Source organism: Haliotis cracherodii, unplaced genomic scaffold, assembly GCF_022045235.1.
Source record: "Haliotis cracherodii isolate W230 unplaced genomic scaffold, xgHalCrac1.p SCAF_8, whole genome shotgun sequence".
Taxonomy (NCBI): Eukaryota; Metazoa; Mollusca; class Gastropoda; order Lepetellida; family Haliotidae; genus Haliotis; species Haliotis cracherodii.
In genome coordinates, this window is record NW_027266341.1 from 22,835,357 (window position 1) to 22,852,312 (window position 16,956).

Here is a 16,956-nt window from a genome sequence, read left to right on the forward strand (position 1 = left end):
AATACCTTTAAACTCCTGTGTGTATAACATTATCTGTACATTGTATATGCATTGTAATACATGTGCTAAGGCCTGTGGACTTTCAGTACTCTCCAAATTTTAAAGTGTATACAAATACTTCCCACTGTAATAAATAATTATTCTATATTGATCATTATTAAGTGAAATAACGCTTATGTTATTCAAAACAGAATTATTATCAACTCACTCACACTATGTCAAACATAAAATTTCTATGAGTGGTGTAGGTCATAAGGAACTCACTTCGTGTCATGTAATGCCAAACATCAATAAGATCAACTTTACTTCAGGATATTTTTTGGAATATGATTGATGTTTTTTAAACCAGCACCATTCCCTTGAATGCTTGTCCCAGGAGGTTTAAGAGAGTCCTCAGAACATTCTCACTTAGTCCTCTCCAATGCTCCACCAAAGCCTTATTAAAGATAATTTCTTGACTGAAATCATTCCAAATGTTCTAACATCAAATAAAAGGGCATCGGCCCAGCTTTTAGGGGGACTCTCATAATCTTAAACCATATGTAGAAATTAGTTCACACAACATTCATTCTGCTCCAACTTCTAAAGAGATATTACAGATAGTTTTATAGCTGTTGAATGAAGCAATTGGAGTGTATACCCATTAAGTGTAATTTCATGTATAAGAAACAAGCCGAACTGAGATCAGTTTGCAATCGTACCATCCCACATCCCAAGGCAGTATTGACCCTGCGTCGAACTGCCTCATCAGCTACTGGTATGAAACTCCACACGAAAGAGAATCTGTTGAAACTACAAACTACATAAGCTAGGGAGTTTCATATTGTGTCACAGCGTAGAGTACAAGAAAAAGTTGTTGGTAGGGACTGCTTTGCCTTCATTCATCACCAGTGAATAGGATGAGTGCTACTGAAAAGATTCGATCCATGAGCCTCAGGTTAATTTATTCTTCTCTGGCTGGCAGCGTGTGTTTGTGTGTGTGTAGTTTCCTCAAACTGCCGAACGTCTTTTGTCATTTGTGAGGCGATAGTGCAGTACAAACCAGCCTTCATTGTAGCTGTGCTCAACATGTAAGGATAAGTAATTCGGAGTTTACTGCTACTAAGAGCTGGATTCATGGGAGAATGATTTTACTGGAGAGAGCTTGCATTGAAGCAAGCAGAGGAAAAGTGCAAGAGCTGTTCATGAATATATTCTCATCGGTAGAATAATTTTAATCTTGTGAAAGTTTATACCTTTGAGGACCAGTATTGAGAAGTGCGTGCAAGTCACATGACGAAATACAAGTTTTCACATTACTGGGACTTGAAAAAATGACTCACTTTTTATGATGGTTTTGTTTACCGTGAAGGAACGTCTAGATATGACTTTGTTGTGAAATAATCTAATGACAGGAGGATGTTCTCAAGGGAAGTTGGACAATTAGCACTGTTACATGATCATGAATGAGGCACCGTCATCTCATGTCGTTCTTGGTTGTCTCAGCCTGGATAATCGTGTGTTGAGTTCTAATGTTGAAACGGACAGAACTGCAGATGTGGCACTGCAATACACTTTAATTGGCCGTACAGCTAGTTGTGTTCGTATTTGGATGTATTAATTGCTGTGATACACTTTGATTGGCTGTGCTACAGAGTGTAACAGTGAGATGTAACATTGTGCACACTTTTAATAGCTGTTATACAGTGTGTAACATCAGGATTCAATATTGTGTGGCACTATTATTAGCTGTTATACAGAAGTGTAACATTGGGATGTGTTACAATTTAATTGGCTGTTTACAGAAGTATTAAAATGGGATGTAACATATTTATACACTCAAAGTGTCTGTACTACAGAGTGTAACATTTGAATGTAACATAGTGACACTTAAAGTGTCTATTTTCTAGAGTGTAACATTGGAACGTGACATAGTGAAACACTCAAAGTGTCTATTCTAGAGAGAGTAACATTGGAATGTAAAATCGTGATACACTCAAAGTGTCTTCTCTACAGAAGTTTAACATTGAGATGTAGCACTGTGCGGCACATTAATTGGCTTTCTACCTGAAATGAATATTTTTTTTAAACGTGTGAAGTGGATGCCAAACTTTGAGATGGAGTGAGTTCACATGCTGCTGAAGCTGAGCCACAATGATAGACAGGAAGTAGCAGGGAACGATGTGTTTAGCTAATGAGTTGTACATGATTCATAGGCTGTGTGCACTGGATAGATAGATTCCATTACGATGGTTGTGGCTCAGGACACATGGTAAGTAGTGATTGACTGTTTAGAGGTCATTTTGCAGATTTTCTTTAAGCCATGAATGACATTGTCAATTAGCCATGTCGACACTGGGTGTGAGAATTGTTTCAGCGAAGGCATGTAAAACTGACAATCTTTACCATCTCTAACAATCTAGATCTAATTTCTTCAGTGCAAGATGCTTTCTTTGATGTTATTTTACAATTGTTTGACATGTCATGCCACATCGCCTGTCATGCAACATCATCCGTCATGTCTGTAACGTCGCCTACTTAGCTAAATGGGGTGAACATGTTACGAGGTTTCAATTCTTTTTCCGGAAGCAATATTTTGAGTAAAATTTAAATGTTATAAAATGTTTCTAAACTTTCTACTCTGAAACCTTTAAAGGCTTGGAGTGTTAATACTTCCTGAGTTTGATTGATTGCTGCTATATATATTCCATTTATGTAAGATGTCATGATCAACATTCAACTGCGCTGTTGTAGATGTTGCAAAATGACTTTTTGACCCAACATGACTTTACCAAATGAATCGAAATTGTGTAGGAATGTTGGGATAATGGATGAAATTGATATATGCTAGGTGAGCTACAAGGCATGGTTCTAGGTCAAGTTGTGTCCAGTGGTTGTCTTTGACCAGCTTCAAAATAGGTTTTGATGTAAGTGTTCGTGCCAAGGCAAAAAGTTTTACAGCACAATTACTTCGAGAGTATGGCTCCTGCAATCTTGGAGCTGTCTGGAAACTACAGATCCTCAAAATTATTCCTGACAATTTCAGCATTTTTTATCATTCATGAGAGGCACCATTGTCATCAGGGAAGCATCATAGCTAGTATATGATTTAAGCTACACTGAATGGCTCCAATGATTAAATGCAGCACAATTTAAGCAGCCAAGTACCATCGATGCTGCGTGTGTATGAAATGAAGCCTATCTCTTCTAATATGGATGGTTTTATTTCCTGACATACAAAACTAAAAAAAGAATCTAGGTGTTGGAAAAGATTGTTTTTCGGTCAGTGATTGAATAGCTTGGGAATAATTGTTGAGACAAATTTTGGTAACATGCATGAAAAAGATTTAAGGCAGATATCCAGTTTTAGTTGAAACTGTAGTTATTTCACTTTTTAACCTTCAATAATGGAATAGAGAGTTTTCAGAGAAGCTTTGTGAATGTTATGGTCGGTATCAATAATGGCAAGCAAATCTTCTGAACACGTGGTTTCAATATTGTGGAGATTTACATCAGGGCCCGATTCCACAAAGCAATCTTAGCACTAAGATCATCGTAATGCCCATAGGTTAACATAGACCTACGAAAAAGCTCCAAAGTCACCTTGTGAAACAGGGCCCTGAAAGGTAACCAATGTTCTCTGCCCTTAAAAATTGTAGTGAGTGAGTGAGTATGGTTTTACGCCACTTTTAGCAATATTCCAGCAATGTCACGGAGGGGGACACCAGATAGGGGCTTCATGTCGGGAATTTTACCCATGTCGGTAATTGAACCTGGGTCTTCGGCGTGATGCACGAACGCTTTAACCACTTGGCTACCCGACCGCCCCTTAAAAATTGTAATATTACAAAACCCGTGTTTACACCTGGTGTCATTGTAGAGACATATATTTTGAACCAGAACAATTGATTTCAGATTTTAATCATAAGAACCTGGGACCCGTTCCACAAAGCAATTGTAGTGCTACGACTGTCGTAAGTCTATGTTAAAGTATGGGAGTTACGATCATCATAGCACTACGACTGTCGTAAGTCTATGTTAAATAGGGAGTTACGATCATCTTAGCGCTACGATCGCTTTGTGGAACAGAGCCCAGATGTAGAATTTACTGTTTTCGGTTATATATAAAACAAGAAACGTCAATGCCAGAGAAAAAGGTTTTATCCAACGAAACAGAGTCCATCGAGTGTAAAATTGGTATTTAAAGAGTATCACAGTAAATGGCCAACACTTGATGTAATGATCATTAGTGTAATTAAAGCATCATCATCTGATGAATATTTCTATGCTTTACTTCAGTTTGTGCACCCCTGCAACCCCCTCTGGATCCCCTTCAAAATCACATTACACAGCCAATTAACAACAACCTTTCCTATTTTGATGGCTACATATTCCCTGTATAACATTCAGCTCACACTGAATGTACATGTACCTTGTGAACAAGTGCTTTGGCACTATTTTAATATCTTGTGAAAGTGTTTTATGATTGTAAATAATAAAAAATACATTACTTCCTTATCAAATATTATGACAGTTATATATGTACAATCCACATTTTTGGATCTTTATGAATTTGAGACGACCATACTTCTTTCTTACAAATTTCATTCAAATACCATTATCTTCAGCTGTTACATATCACAGAATGATTTATGGCATGTATTTCCTTTTTTTAAAAATATGGATTACACAATTTGTATTTCAACACTGCACCAAACTTAATGACATTATTCGTTATGATAAAACATACAAGCTAGTTGTCAAAGCTTTCCGTCTTTTGTGGGATTTATGGATAATTTACTATCAATTTGAGATTTAGTTTTGAGAGTTTGAAACTGGCATCTAGAAAAAATTTATAAGACATGAAGATTGATTAAGCTGGCAAAGTTATAAACATCTTAGAAATAGTTGAATAATAAATTCTCAATCTATGAATTTTTATTGTTCAGTGTGCACTTTTGTAATGATGGAATGATCCTGATATAATAACATTTAGAAATAGGAACATAGGAAAGAGAAAAATAGGTAAATGACAAGGAATTGATAAAAGTGACAGAATGGACTAAACAACCATTAGTTGGTAGTGTTGGAGACATGGCAGCCATATTGATGGAGAATCCTACCATTTGAATATGATCTTTGAAACTTAGGGAAAATAGGAACCAATACTGAATACATTACGAAAATTAATGGTTGAATTAGGTCTTCTTGTGGACTTTATCAATTCTTCATAGAATTTCAGTTTCTTTCTGTATGATCAATGGAACAAATTTACATTCATACCTAATTGAAAATGACATCATTTGGTGCTCAATCATACACATGATATCAGACTCCTTGATGCAGACTTATTTCATCAATCTCATTAATCTAGTGTCTACTTCTTCTTAAATTCAGCTCAAACCATGTTCAGAGAAACCAAGTCTGGTATGAATCATAGAAGTAGCGAAAGTAACGATGATGATGATGATGATGGTTGTGTTGGTGATGTTGATGGTGGTGTTGGTGATGATGATGGTGATGAAGACAACGGTGATGATTTCTTGTTTTTTTAAAGAGCTGAAAGGTTGTCTTGCCCAGGTTAACTAGTGTTAGAAAGTGAGTGAGTGAGTGAGTGACTTTGGTTTAACACCAATTTGAACAGTTTTCCAGTTATTTCATGGCATGCCAGCTTTAAGTGGGAGGAAAGTCCAAAATGATGCAGGTCTCAGAGGTTTACTAGTTTGGTGAAACTGACAAGCACAGGTATGGTGCTGACAAACTCAGGTACATTATTCAAGGCAAACCAGGATTTGAACCTACAGACAGTCATAGGTTTGTAGCGTGCCATTTTCATATAGTCACATAGTGTGTGTGTGGTTGATTGCCGATTTCATAGTGTTACCCCACTGAAATACCATGCCTCAGTTTAACATGAATACCCCACTCAGATACAGTATACTGACGCCGAGCCAACTAATGCTTGTTTTAGCCCCTTAATGCTGAGTGCCAGACAAGGTTACAACAAGTACCACCTTATAACATCTCTTGGTATGATGCGGCTGGCGATCGGGCCCCAGACCTTCGAGTCTCCGGGCAGACGATCTACCACTAGACCATTTAGGCGGTCTTCAGTGTTTGGCAGTGTTTCGAATGCATTTGACCCGAGGTCATTATCTCATAAAAATCTTTTACTCTGATATGATACTTCACTGCATCAAGATCAGATCCATAGAGGGCTTGTCAGGTGAGCCCATAGCCAACTTTGACTGCCCAATCTAAATCAAGGATGCATTGGTTCTTGAGCCAATGGATGTCAGCTTTCTAAAATGATTCGTCTTCCTTTCTGTACCACCTCAATTTCTACAAATGAAAACCCACACAGAACACAAATATTCTTTTGACTGTTACCGTATTTTCTTGAGTATAGTGCGCACTTTTTTTCGAAAAAACACAGCTGTGTAGAAGGGGGTGCGCATTATACACGAATTATGAGTTTGGATGTTTTTTTCCCCCATGGAAAGACATTACCGTGAGCACGAAACACCGGAAATACCATGTCAACAAATCCATACTGAAGTACGCAAAATAATTATATAATTACACTGTCTGTCTATAAAAAGTGTTCTATGTATTTCTGGACTTATGTTTGTAACTTACTTTATTAATTTTATTCAAAATTCCTTATAATATTGTTTTTATTAATTTTGGCGAAATCGTGTGTGAAGCGATCGGAAGATCGCACAACTCACCGTTATTAACAGCAACCACGGTCAGAATACCGCTATTGACGCCTTGAAACGAACTTTAGTTGACAGAGAATGGATACATATATCATAAATGACATACTTTGACTCGTTAAAAGTCATATTTGTTTTTGTTTGACGATTCTATGTCAACATGAAATTCTCGCGCTCACGTGATCCCGTGCGCGTGAGCCTTGACGGTGACTGGTCAGACATGTTCCATGTAAAAAATAATACCCGGGAATAGCGATCAGCTGCTTCGCTTAGGGTTATTATTATTTTAAATATGTTTAGTAAAGGCTGCATATAATTAAGAAAGTAATGGAATTTATTATTCCTGATAAATAAAATAGTTTCAGATACAATTGTTGCCGATCCTTGCATTAAAAATCCTATAAAGTTATTTCATTGGGTGTGTCTTGACCGAATCACCGGCCGATTCCAAGAAAACGTGTGTACAGCTGATTGCTGTTTTCGGCTAAGTTTACGAGAAAATACACAAGGTAATCTTAATCCCTAGATATAAAACAATGCCTAGCAGAACAATCAATACTATTTAAACGGTAAATAAACATGTCTGGTGATTTTTTATCTCAAATTTCGAATTTGTACTGACGAAGTTTCTCAGCACCCGTTCGTTTGCCGGACTTCGCTGAAAGGGTACGGTGTAAATTTTATCTGCGCATAATATTCAAATTTCTTTTTTTCCAAAATATTGAACCCGCTCTAGGGGGGTGCGCATTATACATGGGTGCGCACTATACTCAAGAAAATACGGTAGTCCTTTTTGGTTTAGAGGCCATGTTGCTAAAAACAGGGCGTATAAAATATCCACAATATGATGGCCCTGGTTCATTTGATGGCAATCAGAAGCCTACAGAAGTGTTTAGACGCTTCAGCGCTGATTGGGTGATCAGAAAGTACACTTGACGTGTCTATGGAGGTGTCCTAAGATCTACATGCAGAGACACATCATATCAGAGCAAAAGATCTGTTTTTAATAAGATTAAGGTTTGTTTGAGACTAATTTTCTGCTGAGTGAATGTTGTGACAGTCAGGAATATATATTGCAGCTATACCACATCAGTTCATAGTGAGTGAGTTCAGTTGTACTTCAATCTGAAGAGTGTTTCACATTTGTGCATAACATGTGTCAGGAAAGCCCAAAGTGTTGCACGTCTTCGACTTTTACCGCTTTGGTGAAACCTTAGATTTTTATTAAGATAATTTTACAACTGTTTTTTTTTCTGTAAGATATGCTAGTTATAGAGACTAGATGTAAGCCTAGTGAAACCCATGGACTGGGAAATGGTGCTGACAAACCTAGACACATAACAGGGTGGGCTGGGATTTGAACTTGAGATGACAGGTTTCTGGCATAGGTAAAGGGATGCAACAGCAGCGCCTTAGATGACTAGACCACCAGACACCCACGGTAGTCTGAACTAGACAACGTTGGTAGTATTAGCAGCAGCAGTGAGTGAGTGAGTGAGTATAGCAATATTTCAGCAATATCACGGGGGGGGGGGGGGTGTAAGTTGTCGGGGGTGACACCAGAAATGGGCTTTCACACATTGTACCCATGTCGGGAATCGAACCCGGGTCTTCGGCGTGAGGAGCAAACGCTCTAACCACTAGGCTACCCGACTGCCCAGTATTAGCAGCAATCCACACAATCAGCCAGGGCTCACACTGTATCCCATTGATCCTCATTTCAGTCAGCTCTTGTGACATGCATGGGGTATTGGGACCTTCTTGGACCCAATGTCCAAGGGGTTCTCACAGTGTGATTTGAGTGCATTTTAAACACATTGTTTAGAACCTGATACTGAGTAAGTAATAAATATTGTTAGTTACTACCATCAATAATCAGTCATAATGTTCTTGTTCAGTCATCAGGAAATGATATTTGTCCAGTGCCTTACTAATTCTACATCTTCCCAATGACCGAATAATCAAGAGTTTGTTTGATCAGCTCCTCCTTTGAGACTTCCCATCAGCACTGAACTGAATGGTTGCCATGGGTTACCGTGACGACACAAAAAATACCTTTTTTCTCTAGTATTATTTTTTCATTGTCAGTTTAAAGAATAATACACATACCTCAAACACGAAGTATGAAAACAAGAATTTTTCGTACTGTGTTTAACAGAACCTAGTGCCCTTAAAACTTTTAATAGGCCAAATCCATCGACATTTGTGTGGAGACCTCTCGAAGTGTGCTACCCATACGGTTTCTGTGGCTTGTTTTTCATACCGCTTTTTCACCTTCGGAGAGACACCTGAATAAATAATAGGCGATGGGGAGGAGTTTTGAAAGTAGGTATTTAGAGCAATGGTCAATGTGCTCTCCCCCTTTCCAAACTCTGTCAACAATAACACGACCCTGAGGCATGTACCTAGTCCTCAGTCATGTTGTGCAAATTTAATTTATGATATCTTTGTGAATGCCGGTACTTGTAATTACTTACTTAGGTCTGGTTGAATAAACAAATATGGTCAGACCTCCTAAAGAGGGGGTCAAGGCGATTAAGGAAGCGCTCTGTTAAAGCAAATATATTAAACTCAGATTTAAGCTTGATTTTATTGTTTCTGTGACTGACCAGTCTGGGTGTGTATAGTTCAAATGATGACCATTGGCCATACTGGTCAGGATGGATACAGTTATGATTGTGAAAATCGTTCTGGGAAGTTTCAGGTATTGCTTTTTGATTTCTTTGAGTATGAATATTAAGTGAGTGAGTGAGTGAGTTGGGTTTAATACCACTTTTAACAGTATTTATATATATCATGGTGTTGGGTGAAAGTGGTTGATACAGGATGCTAGACTAACATTTAGTCTCTGAAATCTTATATTACACAATATCCTTCTTGACACTAAAAATAAAAAAAATTCTTTATGCTAATTTGTGGAATAGAGCTAGCTTGAGCTGGCTAGACTTGCTTTTGTATGCATTTCTAGATTTATTTTTTTCATAAAATAATATATTCCACGTTCATGGTGCAGGACTAGCAGGATGCTTGCCATGCACTTTTGTTAAAACCAGCAATGGTATTTCAGGCTAGATTTGGGAATCAAACATTAGATCCTGGCATGTCTAAGGGATGCAATTCTGCAGAGTGAATTGTAGTGCCTTCGATGGCTGGGCCACTCACTGAAGAATGATAGAAACATGGAGACCGTGGGTTTCCTCATGTTAAATGTGAAGAGTGTGATGGCTTAGATGGCTGGGTTATTCAATCCTCCCATCTCCCACACTTCTAACTGTAGAACGATAGGAACAGACTGGCAGTGTCATTTTATTCATTAATTTTGATCTTTGCTCCAATCTGGTATTTGATTTTGTTTGTTTGTTTATTGTTTAACACCGCCCTCAGCAATATTCCAGCTATATGACGGCGGTCTGTAAATAATTGATTCTGGACCAGACAATCCAGTGATTGACATCATGAACATCTATCCACGCAATTGGGATACGATGACATGCATCAACCGAGTCAGAGAGACTGACCACCCGATCCAGTTAGTCGCCTCTTATGACAACCATAGTCGCCTGTGACGGCAAGCATGGGTTGCTGAAGACCTATTCTACCCAGATCTTCATGGGTCAGTCTGGTATTCGAGTCTACATTCAGTCGATCAAGACATGCTGATATATATATTTTAAATGGGACACATTTTGCAACTGATGTACTCAGAGTTGTTTTATTTAGTTTTAATACTGAATCAATATAGTCATTATTTGTCTCAATATTAAATTGTTCTTTCAAGTCCACCAGTTTTCATAAGAGAAGGAGTAAATGAGTATGTTTGTAGGGAAATGCTTTTTGCAACATTCAACACTTTTGAATTGTTAACCACTAGACTACACCACCCCCTCATAGTAGAATGAAATATAGAAATAAAAAAGAAACAATTATTACCACTAGACTTTCTTGGAAACTTTCTTGTTAGGGAATATATACACTATATATGGGTCATTCCAACACAAAAAAATGATCTAAAAATATCTTGCCGTTTTCTTTGAAAACTTGCAATGACATTTCTTGGTATTTAAACTGGAAAAGATCCCATGCTGCAAAAATGAGATGATTTTAGAGGTTGTTTGAAACTAATACTTAAAAAAACATGTATAAAGCTTGAAAAGCTATCAAAATTCACTATCCAATCAACTCAAGTAACGTAATGAAAACCAGAAACATGAAAGAGGTTTTGCGTTTTTCATAATTTCTAAAATCATATCACGATTTATCATCCATCATCGCTTGTTAGCACATGCATGTCATCGAATTCTTTTGAACAGAGGAAGGATTTATTCAACTCTTGAATCTTAAGCTGCCATCATTTCCCGAAGGAGCCTGTGAATAAATATAGCAGGGATCTGGTGTTGAATCGCTGAAAGAACATGAACTACCTTTGTGAGAATTATTTGACAGGCTTTCGATCAAATTGCTGTTTTTCTGTTGTATATGAAAGTACATGTCATTGTTCCCGTTTCCTTCCTCTTATGCATATCGGGTGTTTAGTCCAGGGACGATGGTGCATACCCCTGTTCCTGATGGCTGGCTGCCTCACATAAAGCGTCTCCATGATGCTAAAGTTCTGGGTTCTAATAAGTGTTTTGTATGTCTCACTGGCTCTGTGGGAACATATCTATGTCTGTCTGTCAATCTGTCCAAATTAATAAGCTGAATTTGTACATGTCAGTGACTCTTTGTTCATGGCGCGTGTGAATATTGTCAGAGTCGGTAATATTCCAGTTATGAGATGGCGGCTTGCAAATAATCAAGTCTGGGCCGGGCGAACCGGATATATACAGCCGGGCAAAAGAAAGTATACACCCATGTTCCATAGTGGCTAAAAATGTAACAGACAAGAAATGTTTTTTTGATGGTGATGTATTTGATAAAGTATCATAGTTGTGTTTTGGACCTTGTGTGTGCAGTGTTTTAGCGACTGTTTTTAGGCTGGTAATGTTTTGATAACGTTTTGAATGTCTTTGTTCAAATCCAATTCTCAGGTGAAAACTCTCCCTTTCTCTGAGTTTAGTAGTGACCTGTCTATCAGCCTTTCGACAAATGTTTCAGTGAAATAAAATATTGCTTGTCATGAGTCAGCTGTTGATAGGATGAGCAACATGCCATGAGTAAGTGAATGAGTTTTATGGTCTGAGGCCGCTTTGAGCATGGCGGTTGATACCAGAAATGGACTTGACACATTGTATCCACTGGGGGTCTTTGCATGATGTGATGAGTGAACACTTTAACTGCAAGGCTACCTCCCCCTTCCCCCCCCCCCCCCCTCCTCCTCCTCCCCTTGCCACACACTGACACACAATCAGTCAGATCACCCCTTTCATGATAATCATGCGATACTTCAGAATTACATTGTGCCTAGAATCCCCGTAAGGGTGCTTGTCAGGAGAAAATCATCAAATAATGACTGTCATACTATGATGAATCGTTATTTGGCTATAAAACTGTTGATCATAATTTTGATGATAATAAAAACTTTGACATATTGGTACCACAGAAGGGCCATGAAAAAATGAACATGCATCTTGATCACTTTAAGATCTTACATTAACTTACTCACTCACTCTTGCATTCTTTCACTCGCTACTTCACTTACACATGCACACTTCACTCAAACACACTCACTCACTCTTTCATTCAATTGCTCAGTCATAATTAATGTCATCATTTTCAAGTCACAGGGGCAGGCGGGTAGCCTAGTGGTTAAAGCGTTCGAATCCCGACATGGGTACAATGTGTGAAGCCCATTTCTGGTGTCCCCCGCCGTGATATTGCTGGAATATTGCTAAAAGCGGCGTAAAACCTAACTCACTCACTCACTCAAGTCACAATATGGCTGACATGCTGCCGATGTGAATATAAATTTTCACTCACTAACTCACTGATCATGGGGAGTATTAAATGATGACAGCATCTTACAAGAATCATAATAAAGAAACTACTCTCATCTATTTACACAACATTTTTAGAAACCAAAAGTTTTTTAAACTCATATCCTAATTACACCTTATCATTTAAAAAAAAAATAGTCACTCTGTTTGGTTTTTGTTCATTTATTCCTTGTGTCTAACATATCCCATGGTTTGCACTGTTGTCTGAGGTGCGCAATTTGCTGTGCAGAGTTGCCTCCCTTGGCATGTCACGATCCTATGATTATGAGTTTGAGTCCCAGATTTGTCCTGATTATGATCATTAGTTTATAAGTACCATGCATACCCATGCTTATGGTTATTACCAAAATCGTAACATATTAAGACCTGTGTCCTTTAAGTTTTCTCCCACGTTAAGCTGAAATGGAGTGATATAACTGAAATGATATTCAAAGTGCCAGCTCACTCACTCACTCACTCACTCACTCACTCACTCACTCACTCACTGTATACTATCAGTCCCATATCAGACATTGTCTCTAGCCACATTCTGTCCAGCTGAAAAGGGCTGCTACATGCATTGCTACAGCTTGTATGAATATATGTATTGGTTGTATCTCACTCCAACAGCTGCAAATGTAGCGCGCTACGATGACTCACGTAATTCCGATTATGAACAAATCCTTTATGATGATAATCAAATTTCCCCTAGGGATCACGGTTATTGAAATGTTTACTTTGTGTTATTTCCCAATCAAATGCAAGTAACTTTAGCAAATACAATATAAACGTGTGTATGGAGGGTTTATGGGCACTTCAAGCACAGCTGGGGGATAGGTGGACATTTTTACTGTACATTTATAGGTATAATTCATGCATGGTTGGAGTAAAGGTGGACATTTTAATTCACATTTATCTGTGCAGGGTGAATGGGATATTTCCATGTCGATCTAAAGCTTTCTTGAAATGAGAACTGAATCACTTGTCAAGTATACACAAGCATATTGAACAAGCAAATACTTACGTCAAGCCCAATTGTATGCGATCTATTCAAGCCTGAGCTGAAACTGTCAGTAAGACGCTACTTTGTCCTGTAACCTGGAGTGTAGGGTGAAGTGTGGTGTCCATTTAACCAGTTGTGAATATTCAAGTTGTGACAGAGGCATATTTGTTAAGTCAAAGCTACCAATGTCTGTCTACAACCTTTGACTTTAATTTGTGCAATTTGTTATTTACATTTGTCTTTTTCATTTCAGATAGCCAAACCTGTGGAGTGATAATGGTCGCAGCCTAGAACCACACTAAATGGAACTGTGTTTGTTCGCTGGATAAAAATATTGGTTTGCAGCTAAGCACATGGATTGAAGCAGGCAATTTCAATGTGCAAGTATTGATGCTTGTAGAGAGGACATGTATATCGCAAAAACCTTGTTTGGATAAGAGGACTCTGAGGAGAGAGAGACTACGCACCCAAAATGTTTGTCATCGATAGATGGAATAATTGAGCAGAAATCGGGGATAATCCTTGTTTGAGTTTCTAGAGACTGTGTTTGCCTTGCGGTGAATATTGGTAAAAATGTGCCTGCTAAGCATTGTGAGGAGGATGTTGGTGGTGATGGTGGTAGTGTCGTCTTTGGTGATGATACAGGGTCAGGAGTTTAATCTGATGTATCAAGTTCTTGAGGAACAACCAGAAGGAACGTTTGTTGCAAATATTGCCAATGATTTGATTCGTAACTTATCGTTCACTGCTGAAGAGCTTAACAACCACAAGTATTCCATGTTTACAAAGGATGTTTTGATTACAAACAAATTTTCTATTGATGAAACAACAGGAATTATTACAACTGGGATGAGGCTGGATCGAGAAACTGAATGTGAGATGAAGAAGGATTGTGAATTGAGTTTTGATGTAGGCTTCTACTATAGGCCACCCAATAAAGATACACTTGCAGTGGGAGAAAGAATAGTTCGGATTGCTGTCAAACTGGAAGACATCAATGACAATTCTCCCACATTCCCAGAACGAGCCATCACACGGAACATATCTGAATCTGTCTCTGTTGGACATATCATTGCAATTTCCCCAGCAATAGATAAAGATATGACAGGCAATAATTCTGTGAAGACATACAAACTGTTTCCTAGTGATGGAGCATTTGGGTTGAACATCGAAGAAGATCTATCAGGTAATCAGGAGATTGGAATTATAGTAAAGGAGGTCTTGGATAGAGAAACCAAGTCTTCCTACCGACTAACCATCTTTGCAAAAGACGGAGGAAGTCCTCGAAGATCTGGATCTGTTGACATCAACATTGTGGTGACTGACGTCAATGACAATACTCCCCACTTTGACATCAGAACCTTCACAGTACTGGTGAAGGAAGATCATCCTGTTGGTTCCACCATCTTGACACTGACAGCCATGGACGAAGACATCGGGAAGAATAGCGAACTGTCGTACAGCATCAGTCCAAGAGCTACAAGCAAGGTCTCAGAAACGTTCATGATCGATAGTGTAAGTGGGGAACTTTACCCTATCAAACAACTGGATTATGAACAGGAGAAGCAATACCATTTCCCTGTTGTTGTTCAAGACCAGGGGAACCCTGTCCGTTCCACTGAAGCATCTGTGATTGTGAATGTGACCGATGTCAATGATAATGCTCCCCAGATCAACCCCAAACAGTACCTGTTTAATCTGTCTGAGTCTGCCAAACCCGGATCCTTCTTTACTGTGTTCTCTGTTGTTGATTCCGACCGAGGTGACTATGGACAGGTGAATTGTTCCATCACAGATCCACGTTTCCGATCGGAATATTTCCAGTACAATTATTGGCGTATTTACCTTGACAAGCAGTTGGATTACGAACAGACAAAGGTGATTGAGGTGAATATCACATGCAGGGATTCGGGCACACCTCCTAAGAAAAATATAACCTCAATTGTTGTACAGGTTCAAGATGTCAATGACAACATTCCAGTCTTCCCAAATTCTACAATGTTTGCACATATATCTGAGAACAACAATGTTGGGGATCATATTACAACACTCAAGGCTATTGATATAGATGGCCCAGGCAATAACAACATGCGTTATGACATCGTAGGATCCTCGCGATTTGTCACTTTAGACAGTGTTACAGGAGAAATGAAAGCCAAGAAAGTTTTTGATTGTGAGATCCAGTCATCGTTTGAAGTTCCTGTCATAGTTATGGATGCCAAATTCCCATCTATGAATTCTACAGCATCAGTTGTGGTTACGGTCCAGGATGAGAATGACATGCCGCCCCGATTCACCAAACCCCTTTTCAAGTTCAATATCACTGAGAATCTTCCTGCCTATTCAGTTTGTGGTACACTAACGGCAGTGGATCCAGATGCAAGTAATAATTTTGTGTTTTCATTCAGGGACACAGAAGCAGTGAGGAATTTGTTTAAGTTGGATTCCAGAACCGGAGATATTCGTTCAGCAGTGAAACTTACAAGGGAAGACAACATTCAGTACAATTTCGGTGTGAAAGTCATGGATCCTGATAAGGCATCTTTCCGAAACACAGCAGACGTCACTGTGTATGTAATGGAGGATTTGGATAAACCGCCAGTCATCACATTCCCAAACCGATTTAATAATTCTGTTAGTGTCCCATTCAACAGTAAAACTGGCACTCTGATTGGGACAATTCAGGCCATTGATGATGGACGTGATGGTCAAATCATTCTCACGTTTACAATCGAACAGGGTAACGAGAAGACGTTATTTCGGTTAAATCCTCTGACAGGAAAGTTAACTCTGGCCCGAGCCATTACTTCTGAAGATGAAGGTGACCATGAAATGCTCGTAGCTGTTCACGATAATGGCATTCCGAGACATACTACTTATTCATATTTCACAGTCACAATTGAACATGACACAGCAAATGCATCCTTCGATTACCTGCCCATTGTGATTTCTCTTTCCTGTCTGACAGTGATAATTGCACTCACAATTTTGCTGGGGATCCTGTGTATGAAGAAACGAGACAAGAAGAGGAGAGAGGAGTTGAAGAAACAGGAGCAGGGGGTGAATATCTATACCCTACCCCCTGGGAATGACCCAGACACCCCCAGGTACACCTCCCACAGCAGTCTGTCCCGGAAGAAGGTGTTTGACGAGATTGAGAGGAACAGCTATAAGTTCAGAGATGATGTCATGGAGTCATCCTTCCAGGAGGAAGAAGATGACAAAATTTCAGATGTGAGTTTCTCCAAGTGACTTCTTTTGTAGTTTATACCAGCCAGATGGTGATGCCATGGCAGGGTTGGGTTGGATTGGATTGGGTTGGATTGGGTTGGTTGGTTGGTTA

General features: G+C 38.9%; 1 protein-coding gene across 4 annotated transcripts in view; it reads left to right on the top strand.

Annotated features, from left to right (window-relative positions):
- LOC139450552 (protocadherin-9-like) overlaps window positions 1–16,956 on the top strand; it is a 74,420-nt gene that overhangs the window by 31,345 nt on the left and 26,119 nt on the right. For 3 of the 4 annotated variants that reach the window (XM_071232305.1, XM_071232306.1, XM_071232303.1), the window contains exon 2: window positions 13,867–16,847. In XM_071232305.1, coding sequence (XP_071088406.1) covers window positions 14,187–16,847 — 2,661 coding nt within the window. In that variant the 5' untranslated portion in view covers window positions 13,867–14,186. Of the gene's footprint in view, window positions 1–948; window positions 2,252–13,866; window positions 16,848–16,956 lie in introns of those variants that run through there. The other variant, XM_071232304.1, reaches the window with a different exon arrangement.